This window comes from Pristis pectinata, chromosome 7, assembly GCF_009764475.1.
Source record: "Pristis pectinata isolate sPriPec2 chromosome 7, sPriPec2.1.pri, whole genome shotgun sequence".
Classification (NCBI taxonomy): domain Eukaryota; kingdom Metazoa; phylum Chordata; class Chondrichthyes; order Rhinopristiformes; family Pristidae; genus Pristis; species Pristis pectinata.
Genome location: NC_067411.1, coordinates 23,185,964 through 23,199,923, shown reverse-complemented (window position 1 = coordinate 23,199,923; position 13,960 = coordinate 23,185,964). Strand labels below are relative to the sequence as shown.

The following is a 13,960-nucleotide window of genomic DNA, read 5'->3' as shown; positions in this document are numbered from 1 at the left end:
AAAGGTTAGGCAGGGAGTGGGATGCAAGAGAAATACCTTGGAGCAAGTCAAGTACGAGCATTGTTGCAATTGAGTTCGGAACTTCTTCAATAATTACCAAATGTGTCTGAAGGTTCCCTCTGTGACATTACTGAAGGCATTGAATTTACATTACATATAGTAAAAATACAATTATACCAAAATCTTAGTCTATTTGAACAAACAGTAAAATATTGAATCCTCTGGGGCAAAAATGTTGCAATATATTATTGTAACATGGCACTTCAAGCCAAGCGATTACTGCAAAAACAGAATGTACATGTTGAACAAAGGAAAAACTGGGCTGAGTTCCCTCTGATAGAATTTCCTACTTAAACTCATTGTCTGGTTTTAAACTTGAAGATGGCTGGGAGCGAGCACAGGAAAATTGGCAGTTTCTATGGTTCTATCATCCAGGCTGAACAACTTCGAGGTCATGAAGGGGAAAAGAGGTGACAAAATAATTTAAGGGTAATATGAAAACAAAGAAAATATACAGATGAACGATTACACAAGTTAACTATTTAATAATTGTTCAACACAAACATGGGAGAAAGCCATTGTTTTATTGCAAATTTATGATTCAAAACATAAAGTAAATGTGCAAATAAAGAAGCATTTCAAAATTTAGTTTAACCACATAATAGTGATGGGCTTACAGAATGTTTGTATAGCTGCAGCAAAATAAAACTGAATGCCTGTAGTTTGTACAAGCTCCAGAGTAACATTTCCAAGCATGAGATAACAGAGTGGATAGATAGCGTTCCCCAATCATTAACACCACAGTCCAATTCCCCTTGCTGCCATCTATGTCATTCTGTGATCCTAACCAAAACTATTTTGAAGAAACATTGCAAATAAGTAGGTTATTATGATAGGCATGGATTTTCTTTGGTATAAGCCAACAACAAATTTTAAAATCAAAGCATAAACAGCTGGCAATAGCATCTCAGTGGATGCCAATCTTAATTCATTACATCTGACCTGAACAGAGACTCCCATTTGAAGTGTACAAATACATTGGGTAGTTTTCTGCTCTGTTTGTCCACGGTGAATGACAACATTATACAAAGTGATGGTGTTACCTCATCCCTAAAAAAGTACAGCTATGTGTCATGTGGCCTGTTCATTTAAGCTCCAAAAGTCTAATTGCTGAAACAGCCCGAAGTGAATTAGAAACCTTGGGAAAAATTGTCATCAGCACAGTCAAAATATATTTCAGTTATTAGGATTGTTTCAATGAACAGAAAGAAATGAAAACAGTGCATCAAGAGGTTTGCATATGCAGCATTTTGAATTCGACTGCTCAGCTTGGATTTTGCAGAGCTCGATGAGAGCTGTCTACATAGTTCTTGGGATCTGTGAAGTGGACTTCCCCTTTTTCTGAAGTCATGTGTTGTTGAGCATCATTTGTTATGTCTGGCACCTGTGTCAATGATCTCATCAAGCTGGCCTTGCAAGCAATTGCACTAAAGAATTCCCTACCATAGTTTTAAAAAAAAACACATTTTTCACATTAACATTTTATAGTGTAAAACAACCATTGGAACATACATAAGATTGAGGTAGATGCTGAAATATGAAAATTTCACAATCCATTATATTCTGAGTTTAAGAGAATTCCACTCTATACAATCTTGCTAAGTGGTAATAATGATTTTATACACAACTCACTTGCACTCCATACAAAGCATGTGCTATGTAACAAAAAAGTACTTTATAAACTCTAATTCTTCAATTTCAGGCAACCTGCTCCCCCTCTGTCATTTTTCTCTCTCTCCTCCTGATCCATTCTGTTCCTCCTCCCCCATCCCACACACCCCAGCCCCCTATCATCCAGTTTCTTTCTCTTCCTTCACTCACTCCATCTGTCCATCACCCACACACATCCTCCCCCACTGTTCCCACGTGCCCACCCCACCTCGCTTATTTGGTCCCACGCTCCACCTTCCTTTCCTATCAAGATTCCATCATCTGTAGCTCTTTGTCACCTCCACCTATCACCTCCCAGCCTCTGTCGCTATTTCCACTCTTCCCTCCTCCATCTGCCCATCGTCCCTTCTCACCTGGATCCTCCTATCGCTTGCCAGCTCCTGCTCCACCTGTTCCCTTCACCTCTTTATATTGGCTATCTTTCAGCCCAGATGAAGGGTCTTGACCCAAAACATCAAATGTCCATTTCCCTCTACAGTTGCTGCCTGACCTGCTGAGTTTCTCGAGCAGTTTGTTTTTTCTTTGCTCTAGATTCCAGCATCTGTGCTTCTACTTTATAAACTTCTTTATTTCTCAACACTCTCACCGACTTCTGAAGATCGAGCTGAAGGCAGCTGCAAAGCAGCGAATCTCTGAGAACTTCTCCATTTTGATATTTAATTGCGAGCTTATATCCCTGAAATTATTGTTAGTTTCAGAGCAAGGACAGTTGAAATCTGACACTATTATAACCACAGAGCCACCAAGCCAAACGTTAGAAAAATAAGTAAACAACAAGACATCCTTAACAATTGTTACACTGAGCATCCAAGGTTACTAAGTGGATGAGCAAACATTTTAAAACTCAACTTACTAGTTCAGTTGAGATTTTTGGTCAAGGTAGGATTTAAAAAACAAACATTTTGGAGATGAATGGAGACTTAAGATGTGCAGCAGCAACACTTGGTGTTTGTCACGGCCATTTCTCTGGAGGTGAACATCTTGCTAGGGCCTGCCACAAAATAAGCTAGTTAGGCTAAAACAGGAGCATAGACACATTGCACTCATTCATCTTCCCTGTGCCAAATGTTGAAAATCTAAGAGTTTAGTTATTATTATGAGAAGATTGGTCAGTGAAAGGATGCAAGCTAACTTACAATCTCAAACATCATTGATTAAATAACAATTTTCTTTTAAGAGGGAATAATCAACACATGGATTGGACAACTTTGGTCTTGCCCAGAATCTTTGGCAGTACACCAGTTACACAGTGTTGCCAGCAGTTCTGGGAGGTGCTGCATCACCACCAGTTTTAAATATTATTGGTGAAACTTGCCAAAAAAGCAGGACTAGAGTCAGGCTTGGTCAGCATGGGAAATAAGACCATGTTCACGTTATATGTTAATGATCTGGATGTCAGAATTGAGGGCTTTGTGGCTCAGTTTGTGATTGATACAAAGATAGGTGGAGGGGCAGATAGTGTTGAGGAAGGAGGGAGTCTGCAGGACTTGGACAGGTTGGGAGAATGGGCAAAGAAGTGGCAAATGGAATACAACGGAGGGAAGTGTATGGTCATGCACTTTGACAGAAGGAATAAAGGCATATTTTCTAAATGGGGAGCGAATTCAGAAAATTGGAGGTGCAAAGGGACTTGGGTCCTAGTGCAGGATTCCCTAAAGGTTAACTTGCAGGTAGAGTTGGTAATAAGGAAGGCAAATGCAATGCTAGCATTCATTTCCAGAGGACTAGAATATAAAAGCAAAGATGTAATGCTGAGGCTTTAAAAGGTGTTGGTCAGACCATATTTGGAGTATTGTGAGCAGTTTTGGGCCCCATATCTAGGGAAGGATGTGCTGGCATTGTAGGGGGTCCAGAAGAGGTTTACAAGAATGATCCTGGGAAAGGGTTAACACATGAGGAGCATTTGATGGCTCTGGGCCTGTTCTCGCTGGAGTTTAGAAGGACGAGGGGGGGATCTCATGAAAACCTACCGAATATTGAAAGGCCTGGATAGAGTGGATGCAGAGAGGATGTTTCCAGTAGTGGGAGAGTCTCAGACCAGAAGGCACAGCCTCAGAATAGAAGGACGTCCCTTTAGAACAGAGATGAGGAGGAATTTCTTTAGCCAGGGGGTGGTGAATCTGCAGAATTCATTGCTGCAGATGGCTGTGCAGGCCAAGTCACTGGGTACATTTAAAACGGAGATTGATAGGTTCTTGCCTAATAAGGGCATCAAAAGTTACGGAGAGAAGGCAGGAGAATGGGGTTGAGATGGAAAAATAAATCAACCATGATCGAATGGTGGAGCAGACTCGAAGGGCCAAATGGCCTAATTCTGCTCCTATGTCTTATGGTGTAATAAGGCTTTAGAAAATTTAGATTCCTTTCCTAAGAACCATCTGTGGATAATTTTGGTCTTCCTTTTGTAAAGCAGGTGTTTATGAAATGATTGTTTTATTTAAATGAGTGTGTGTCATTCTTTCACTTGGTCAATTTGTTTACTAATATTCCTTTCATGTATCAATTATCAGTGGTCCTTGGATTTTTGTCTAATTCAACATTATCCCGTTGGTTCTGTACTTTTGAATACATCTTGCTCATGAAGAACACCAATAGAGAACAATTATTCCCCCTGCCTTCGTGTTCTTTTTCCACTAGCAATCAGTCTTCTCAAATACTGCCATTATCTAAAGATCAGTAATTTCTTTAACCTATCTTAGGCTTCCAAGAAATATTTCTATGTTCTTAAGATCTTTTTCTTGCTCTGAACTTTTCACCCACTTGTAGCCAGTACTCTCAGAGCTTTGAAGCTAGCCATTCTGATTTTGGAGCCTTATAATTTTCTTCTTCACTGTTTGGATAGGCTTTATTTAATGAATGATGTTTCAGCTTGTGATTTTTAAACTGTTTTATTTCCTACTTGATGAAGTAAATATTGCTTTTTCAAATTTTGCCACTTTCTCTAAATGGTTTTTATTTTATAGCTTGAAATGACAATCTCAACTTTAGCTATTTCCTTTCACACTGGAAGAAGTGAGCTTGAAATTTCACAACCGGGCTCCTTTTCCAACTCAGTAACTGCCTAACTATCATGCAAGTCAACTGACACAGTGCACAACTGACATTTCATTCAGTTGTGAGTTCCAGCTTGTCTGCCACTGCCCAAATGGAGGACAAGTGAAGAAGTGCCTCCAGGCTGATGTGATGTGTGGCAAAAACATATTTCACACAAGTAACCAAACAGCTTTTAAAAAGCAAAATAATACCCTGCTTTGTTGGGAGCTTGTACAAGTTTCACAGTTGTGTGAAAAATTGTAGGATTTTTGAATTCATGAGACAGACAACGATTGCAATAGTCAGCTTCATTGTTCTCTGGATCCATGAGCTGGCTGCATTTCTTTCCACAATGAGACTCAGCTGTTCAAATGCAACTCCAATAACCAATCTCACAGCTGAGTGCTCAACTGCATCCTGTCAAATCCCTGTTCCCCTAGAATTCAATCTGCTCTTTGTGCTGAAAAATAGCAATATCATTGCTAAATGGTATTTTTCTACTGGCTGTGAAGGGGACTGTTCCACAGCAAGCACAACCAGAGAACTCTTAAGTACTGGGGAATCCCCAATGAGGGCCATTGGAAACAGCACAAAAATCAATATTGAAAACACAATATGCTGCAAACACTCACATCAGGCAGAATCAAGGAAGGTAAAAACAGTTAACATCTCAAATTCCATTTGACCTTCCTGATAGGTCATCAACCAAAAATATTAAGTCAGTTTCTCTCCACAGATACTGCTCGTCCTGCTAAGAATCTCCAGCAAAAAAAAGTTTTTGCAGATTCCCAGCATCCTCAATAGCGGTTAGTGCAACGCTATTACAGTGCCAGCGATCGGGGTTCGATTCCCATCACTGTCTGTAAGGAGTTTGTACGTTCTCCCGTGTCTGCATGGGTTACCGCCGGGTGCTCTGGTTTCCTCCCACATTCTAAAGACGTACAGGTAGGTTATTTTGGGGTTTAAAAAAGTGGGCGGCACGGACTCGTTGGTCCGGAAGGGCCTGTTACCACACTGTAAATAAAATTTTAAAAAAAATTTCAAAATCAAAAACAACTGCAAATGCTAGAAATCTGAAATAAAAACAAAGTGCTGGAAATACTGAGCAGGTCAGGCAGTTTCTGTGGTGAGAAAACAAAAAGAGCTAATGGCTCAGGTCAGAACTAATGAAGGGTCATTGACCTGAAATGTTAATACTGCTTCTCTCTCCACAGATGCTGCCTGAACTGTTCAGTATTTCCAGCACTTTGTCTTTATATATTCAAACATTAGTCTCCGATTATAAAAACAGCTATAATACCATTGCAATACATGATAATTCTAAACAATATATACACACACAAAGAGACACTATACAGATCTGGAGTTTCAGGTCTGGTTTTGGACAAGTAGAATTTCAGAAAGTATCAAAAGGACACTCTCAGATTGGGAAATCAAATCCAGCATTCCAGCACAAATGCCATTACTTACCATGGTGTGGCACATGACAATGTTTAATTGAACATGAGCTTTAAACAAGCTTGGCTCCTAGGCCCAGGGTCCCCAGGCCCCACCTTTGCCAGGATCACACTTTGGGTCATCAGCTGGGTAAAAAATTGGCACTGCGCCGTCCTGGTAGTACTGAAGCCTTGACAGCAGCTTCTCAACAATGTCAGGGAAGTGGTCAGAAAGATCAACTCTCTCCTCTGGATCATTTGCAATGTTGAAAAGCCGAAGATTTTTCTTTGGTGAATCAGATGACGCTAGTTGCAATTGTTTGGATGATGGAGGTGGGAACCAGTAACTGCAGCCTATAGTAAATAGAATGTTTCCTATTAGTATTGTCTAAACTTTCACATATTCAGAAACAATACATCAATAATCCAGGTCAGTGAAAAAACTAATTCAAAGCACCACTGGTATGCATTATGCAAACAAGGACAGTAGATATAGAAACTATTATCCAGATGCTAAGGACTGCATAAATTAATTTGTGGCAACACATACTGAACACAAAATTTCCACTAATGAACTACAGATTTTTGTCTCAACTCACAAAACCTCAAGATAAAATATAGACATGCATTTACATAACAACTGTTCATGGACTCAAGGGCCCAATGATTATGTTAATTACTGCGAATTATAGTATGGTACAAATCAACTGATGGTTTTCGGAGGACCTGAACCAGAAGTACGTGTAAGGAAGGGGATGGATGGATGGATGGAGGTAAATATGGATCTTATTTTAATGGGGCATCTCAAAGCACTTCACAGTAAATGAATGGCAGTGGGGATACACCTACTTGAAAGCAAGATTAATACATGCCATTCACCTAAACAGTAATACCCCAACCAGATAATTAATCTGTTTACTACTTGTTAACTTCCCAAAAGGCTAATTTTTGTTTTAAATGGAAGTTGCCAATTTTGCACCAAATGATTTGTGAATAGAAAATAGATTGTAGCTAGTTTCTTTAACTATAGACTTTCACCTTCCTCTAAACATAAATTATAGTTATATCATAGAATAGCAGGAAAGTTAGTACATTATACTGAGCAGATGATTTTAGTACATACCAGGATATCCAGTTAATAATTTCCAATTCCCAGAACGGATTGCTGAGTGGATCGACACATTAAAGAGAGAATTCTGCCATTTGGTCAGCTGTACCTTGGACGTTGGAATTTTATTGGGTGAACCGGGACCTACAAGAGCAACAGAAGAGTTTAGGAGCAACAAGGTCATGCAGACCAGAGAGAATAGAAACCCAAACTTCTGTTACCGATATTTGGATTGATGGTTTAATACCTACCACAGCCTATGATAATAAAATTCACAATGAAGTAGATGACCAAAGATAAGCAGTAGACCACATAATTCGTGAATGCAAATGGCAACAATGAGTTATACTGATTGAATAATAAATGACTTCATATTACTTTTCCACATTGTGGCATATATTTCCATTTTTATTCTAATTCCTTGTGGGTATATCAATTTCCAGAGTTTAGAGATAATTGATAGTTAAAAGCATCTCTGCTGTGAGTCATACCATTACATGAAAATAATGAGACAGACAGCACCTCTGCAGCCATGAGTAAGTGTTCCAACTGGTGTGTGGCCCACCAGGTGTTAGACATCTTGAAGCAGTTGGTGAGGAATGAGAGACAGGAGAGGCAGTTGCTATGGTCCATGCTGGAACAAATGACAAATAGGAACAGGAAAGGAGGTCCAACTGAGGCAATATTAACAACTCTGAGCTAAATGAAAAAAAAACCCAGAATATCAAGAGGTTTTAATCCCTGGATGACCATGTGCAAGAACCAAAGTGTCTAAGGGGCTGCTTTGCAAGAGAGACTACCACAAGCTAAGAACAAATAAAACTGGTAAGACTAAAGTAACTAATAATTTAGAGCAAAAAAAGTAAAAGCAATTTCATAGGAAGTAATTGATAACAGACCCAAAAGATGATGTAAAGGAGTTCCTCATATTTCATATTTCCATGATGTAGGAGGCTGCCATTTGGCCCATCAAGTCTATGCTGGCTCTTAGTGATCCTATTCAATTCCCTGTAATCCATTCTCTCTCACTTGCCTATCAACTCTCCCTTGATTCATCTACCATCCACCTACACTAGGGATAATTTCCTAGGAAAGATATAGTTAGATTTACTACTAAACACAGGCAAACATTAGTAACCTCAGAAAGGAGGAAAAGGAGCTTGGACTCAGTTTATTGAGTTAGACAAATATTATGAGGCAGGCCAAAAATAACAATCCTTTAGAAAACACTAGCGTTTTGAAGGTAGTTTCTAGGGAAGATTAAACAAAAGGCAGGAGGTGGACTACTTGAAAAGCAGAAAAGCTGTAGAAAGGAACAGTTATAAGAAAGATAACTAGAAATGCTGCAGAGGTAAATGAGGAAACCAGAAAAAAAATGACAGAATTTTTATAAAATGTGGAAAGTTTTACAGTTTGAAACAAACACATGCATACAACTGCACCAGGTCTTGAAAAAAAATGCTGACCTTGTCTACATTTTATTGTTTCTACACATTTCAGACAGCCTAGGATTTTCCTTCACCAGTAATGCTCCCCAAGGTATTTTCAAACTGATCTGTTTAAGATATTAGTTGTTGAAAGCTGTGAGGTCACTACCTTGGGAAAAGGGAAGTTACATTATGGAACATTTTATCCAGTGTGTGACTGTTGCAAGAGTCATCTTACAATAAGTGTTTTGGCAGCTTGCATAAAAGGAGCATGAAGATTTCAAATCACATAGTACATCACTAAATGGGAATTTGCCTTATTAATGCAAGAAAGATTAATGAGAATAAAAAGCAGAACATTTTTTTCTGGTGTTCACTAAGTAAACAGATAATACATTCTGGAAAATGCTACATGTCAGTCTTAAATTTGCATCAAGTTATTTAACACTCCACGACCATAAAATTCATGTGAACTCTACAAATCTGTTTTAAATTAAATTCTTTGCAACATGGAATACTGGCAGCTACAGGCTAAATTTAAGCCCTGCTCTGTGCCAAGTTAACTGATCTTACCCTGGACAGCTGTATAACTGGCCTTAGGACCTCTGGGTTAGGAAGGGGACAATAACTGCCCGTGGTTTTCCATTGATCCTAGCTGTAAAGTGCATGTACGAGTATCAGATGAAGGCAAGCTCAAGTTTAACTGTGAAACTCCCAAAGCCAAATAACCTGCCCATTTTAACTGAACCTTCAAGAACTGCCATTCACCTCCCTCTCAGGACATCCTAGATCACCCTCCAATCAATGGAATATTTTTTGAACCCGAGCAACAATGGAAATATAGCAAACAATTTGGGGCACATTACACTTACATTAACACAATATGGTAATCACTAATCTGTTTTACTAATGTTGATTAAGGGATAAATTTGGCCAGAATAACAGATTCTTCTTCTCTGAAGAAGATAGGCAAGGTTTAGAGGGAGATGGGCCAAACACAGGCAAATGGGACTAGCTCAGGTGGGCACCTTGGTTGGCATGGATGAGTTGGGTTGAAGGGTCTGTTTCCATGCTGTATAATTCTATGACTCTATGAAAAGTAGCATGGGATCATCCAAGAGAGCAGATGGGGGCCTTGGTTTAATATCCCATCTGAAAGACAACTTCCAATACAGCAATCAGCCTAGGTTTTTCTGTTCAAGTCACCAGAGTAGAACTTCTGCCTGGAAATATTCTCATCACTTCACATATGAAGTTTAACTCCTGAGCCACGACCAACACAATTTATTTAAGAATGGCTGCAAGGACAAGCCAAGGAGCTACAGGCCGATCAGCACATCATCAGTGGTGGGAAAGTTACTGGAGGGGATTCTGAGAGAGAGAATCAAAATGCATTTGGAAAGGCAAGGACTGATTGGGGATAGTTAGCATGGCTTTGTGCATGGAAAATTGTGTCTCATGAATTTGACTGAGTTTTTTGTTTAAAAAGAGGTGACCAAGAGGATTGACAAGGGTAGATGTTGTTTACATGGACTTTAGCAAGGATTTTGACAAGGTGCGGCATGGTAGGCTGGTCCAGATTCATTCACATAGGATCCAGGGTGACATAGTCAATTGGATACAAAATTGGCCTGGGAAAAGTAGTGACAGAGGAAAGTAGTGGAGGGTTCCTTTTCCAGATTGGAGGCCTGTGACCAGCAGTGTGCCACAGTGATTGGTGCTGGGTCCACTATTGTTTGACATATATATTAACCACTTGGATGAGAACATAGGTGGCATCATTAGCAAGTTTACAGGTTGAGACTCAAATTGGTGGTATGGTGGACATTGAAGGCTGCTACAACAGGATCTAGATCAACTGGGAAAGTGGGCAAAAGAATGGCAGATGGAACTTAATTCAAACAAGTGTGAAGTAATGCATTTTGGGAATTTAAACCAGGGCAGGACATACCAAGTAAATGACAGGACCCTGGAGAATATTGAAGAACAGAGACACCTAGGGGTACAAATACATACTTCCCTGAAAGTGGCGACAAAGTGGGGAAGGCAGCGTATGGCATACTTGCCTTCATCTCACGGGACACCAAGTAGAAGAGTTGGGACGTTATATTACAGGTGTACAAGACATTGGTGAGACACACCTGGAATATTGTGTGCATTTCTGGTCACCATACTATAGGAAGGATGAGATTGAGCTAGAGGGTGCAGAAAAGATTCACAAAGGTGTTGCTGGGACTGGAGGGCTTGAGTTACAAGAAGAGACTAAATCGGCTGGGTCTGTTTTCCCTGGAGTGAAGGCGTCCGAGAGGTAACGTTATACAGGTTTACAAAATCATGAAGGGTATTGATAAGATGGATTTTCACAGTCTTTTTCCTCAGGGAAGAGGAGTCTGAAGCTAGAGGGCATAGGTTAAGGTGAGAGGGGAAAAATTTAAAGTGGATCTGAGAAGCAAGTTTTTCCACACAGAGGGTGAGGGGTATATGGATCGAGCTGCCGGAGGAGATGGTAGATGCGGGTACAACTACAATGTTTAAAAGACATTTGGACAGGTTCATGGATAGGAAAGGTTTAGAGGGAGATGGGCCAATTGCAGGCACATGGGACTAGCTCAAGATGACACCTTGGCCGGCGTGGACAAATTGGGCTCAAGGGCCTGTTTCCATGCTGTATAACTCCATAACTATAACAAGCTCAGAAATTCCCAATTTTACTTTAGGGCAGTGTGTAGATTGGTGAAAGCAATAGGAATTTGTAGCCAAACAGGAAGCCCTCATGACATGGTCAGCATGGGAGCTTTGGAAATTCCATCTCCACATGGCTGCCAACTTGGTCCCGTCAGGATTTGGGTGGAATACCTATTTACAATCGCAGAACTCCTTCAGGGAAGTAAGACGTACCACAACATTACAATGGAGGGTCATCATTCTCCACAGCAGCTGAAGTCTCTTTCCTCTTCCTTCTAATCCATTTAATAATTGCCCCCATTTTATGCCAATCACGAGACACAATGAAACTCTTCCTCCTTCCAAGTACCTGCAGCATTACATTTCAACAGCTATAGCATGACATCCCTACACTCATTCCTTACTTCATAATTCACACACAAGTTTACAGTTATCATCTCTCCATCTTCAATTCCTACCGCTTCTTCTCCAGCTCTCACCACATGGAGTTTACAGGGAACTGCCACACTTTTCCTGTTCTTTTCATTTGGCATTCACTCACTCTTCAAAGTTACTAAAGATTGTGAACAGGAGCATCCAGGCTTAAGTGCCATTCTAACTCTTGTTCCCATTTGTTTTGCTCCAGGTTCTTCACAGCAGCAGCTGCCTTTTGAAGACACTTCTCCCTCCCCCCCCCCCACCCAGGACGAGGCTGGACAGTCATTTTCTTAAACCATCAGCATATTTATCTCCCACAATATTTCTGCTGGAGTGCAGAATGAAGACAGTTAATCATCTCCAGTCCAGAACCAAGACCAACCAGCCTCACCTATTTATTTAAAACACAAAGATGAGACTAGCATATGTCTATATTTGCAGGCTATGCTCCAAGTCAGCATAGTCTTCTTCACTAAAGCAGAGAAGAGGATGGGTCTAAAGTTAAACATCCAGAAGACCAAATTCCTCTACAAACCTGCCCTCACTGCACAGCAAGATGTGGATCACTTTCCATACATTGAAAGCCACCTCTCAGTAAAGTCGGACATTGATACTCAAATTCACCACTGCCCTCTGTGCCTTGAGATAATTAAGTAGAGTTTTTTTTTCAGACCAAGACCTCAGACATAGGGCCCAGAGTCATGGTCTACCAACCAGCAGTAATACTCACTCTCCTGTATTTGAGGCATGGACAATCTAAATCTATAGTATGGACTTCAAAGCACTGGACAAGCAGTCTCCATGAAATCTTCCAAACCCATCGGCAGGAAAAGCAGCCTAATGACAGCAACCTCTCCCAGGTACTGACCCCATCAACTAACTCTGCTGGAGATGCCACATTGTCCACACACCCAACAAAACCCCCAAAACAGGTACTCTACTCTCAGAATATGGAGGGGTATGGATCTCGTACAGGCAGAAGAGATTTAGTTTAATTCGGCATTGTGCTTGACACAGATGCTTTTGAATCTATGTTTGGCTCCCAATTGTCTTGATGAGCTGACATAAAGGATATTGGTCCTGTTCCCATTGAAGCACAACTTGTCTGGCCTGTATAGATTCGACCTTCCTCAGACCTGATCCCAACATCCTGAGCATTTAAAGTTTCTCACCATGTGTTCCTCTGCACTACATTCCTATTTTGGACACCTAGTACTGGGAGTAATCTGGTGTTTTGTGAGGGAGGGAAGTAGAGAACAGGGAAGTCACAGGTGGAAAGAGCAGTTAAGAAAGCCAATGGGATGTTGGCTTTCATAAATCGCGGGATTGAGTTTAAGAGCCGCGAGGTGATGATGCAGTTTTACAAAACTCTAGTTAGGCCACACTTAGAGTACTGTGTTCAGTTCTGGTCACCTCATTATAGGAAGGATGTGGAGGCGTTGGAGAGGGTGCAGAGGAGATTTACCAGGATGCTGCCTGGATTAGAGAGTATTGAATATGAGGAGAGGCTCAAGGTGCTAGGGCTTTATTCACTGGAAAGGAGGATGATGAGAGGAGACGTGATAGAGGTGTATAAAATATTGAGAGGAATAGATAGAGTAGACAGTCAGCGCCTCCTTCCCAGGGCACTAATGCTCAAGACAAAAGGGCATGGCTTTAAGGTTATGGGTGGGAGGTTCAGGGGAGATGTCAGGGGGAGGTTTTTCACCCAGAGAGTGGTTGGTGCATGGAATGCACTGCCTGGGGTGGTGGTGGAGGCAGATACATTGGACAGGTTCAAGCGCTTGTTGGATAGGCATATGGAGGAATGTGAGATGGAGGGATATGCGGGAGGAAGGGGTTAGGTAGTGTGAGGGTGGTTTGATGGATGGCACAACATGGTGGGCAGAAGGGCCTGTTTTGTGCTGTATGGTTCTATGGAACAGTCTCAAAGTATCTGTGGGGAAAAAAAATGCAACATCCTCACCAACTCCTGGGAAGCTCTGGCCCATGACAACTAAATAAGGAGAAAAAAAACCATATTGGTTGGCACTGAACTCCTGTTTATGACATGAGCATGCAGGGGCAAAGTGAAACAGAAGGAGTACATAATATCACAAAGAACTCACCCACCCAGCACATCA

General features: G+C 40.9%; 1 protein-coding gene across 2 annotated transcripts in view; it reads right to left on the bottom strand.

Annotated features, from left to right (window-relative positions):
* Positions 1 to 565: 565 nt before the first annotated feature.
* arsb (arylsulfatase B) overlaps positions 566 to 13,960 on the bottom strand; it is a 65,936-nt gene continuing 52,541 nt past the window's right edge. Inside the window, exons 7-9 of one of the 2 annotated variants that reach the window (XR_007956712.1) lie at positions 7,324 to 7,452; positions 6,235 to 6,554; positions 566 to 2,722 (exon numbers count right to left, since the gene is read on the bottom strand). Coding sequence is in view for 1 of the 2 variants with exons in the window: in XM_052020679.1 (XP_051876639.1) it covers positions 6,292 to 6,554; positions 7,324 to 7,452 (392 nt within the window). In the remaining variant the exon portion in view is untranslated. Of the gene's footprint in view, positions 6,555 to 7,323; positions 7,453 to 13,960 lie in introns of both variants that reach the window. The other variant, XM_052020679.1, reaches the window with a different exon arrangement.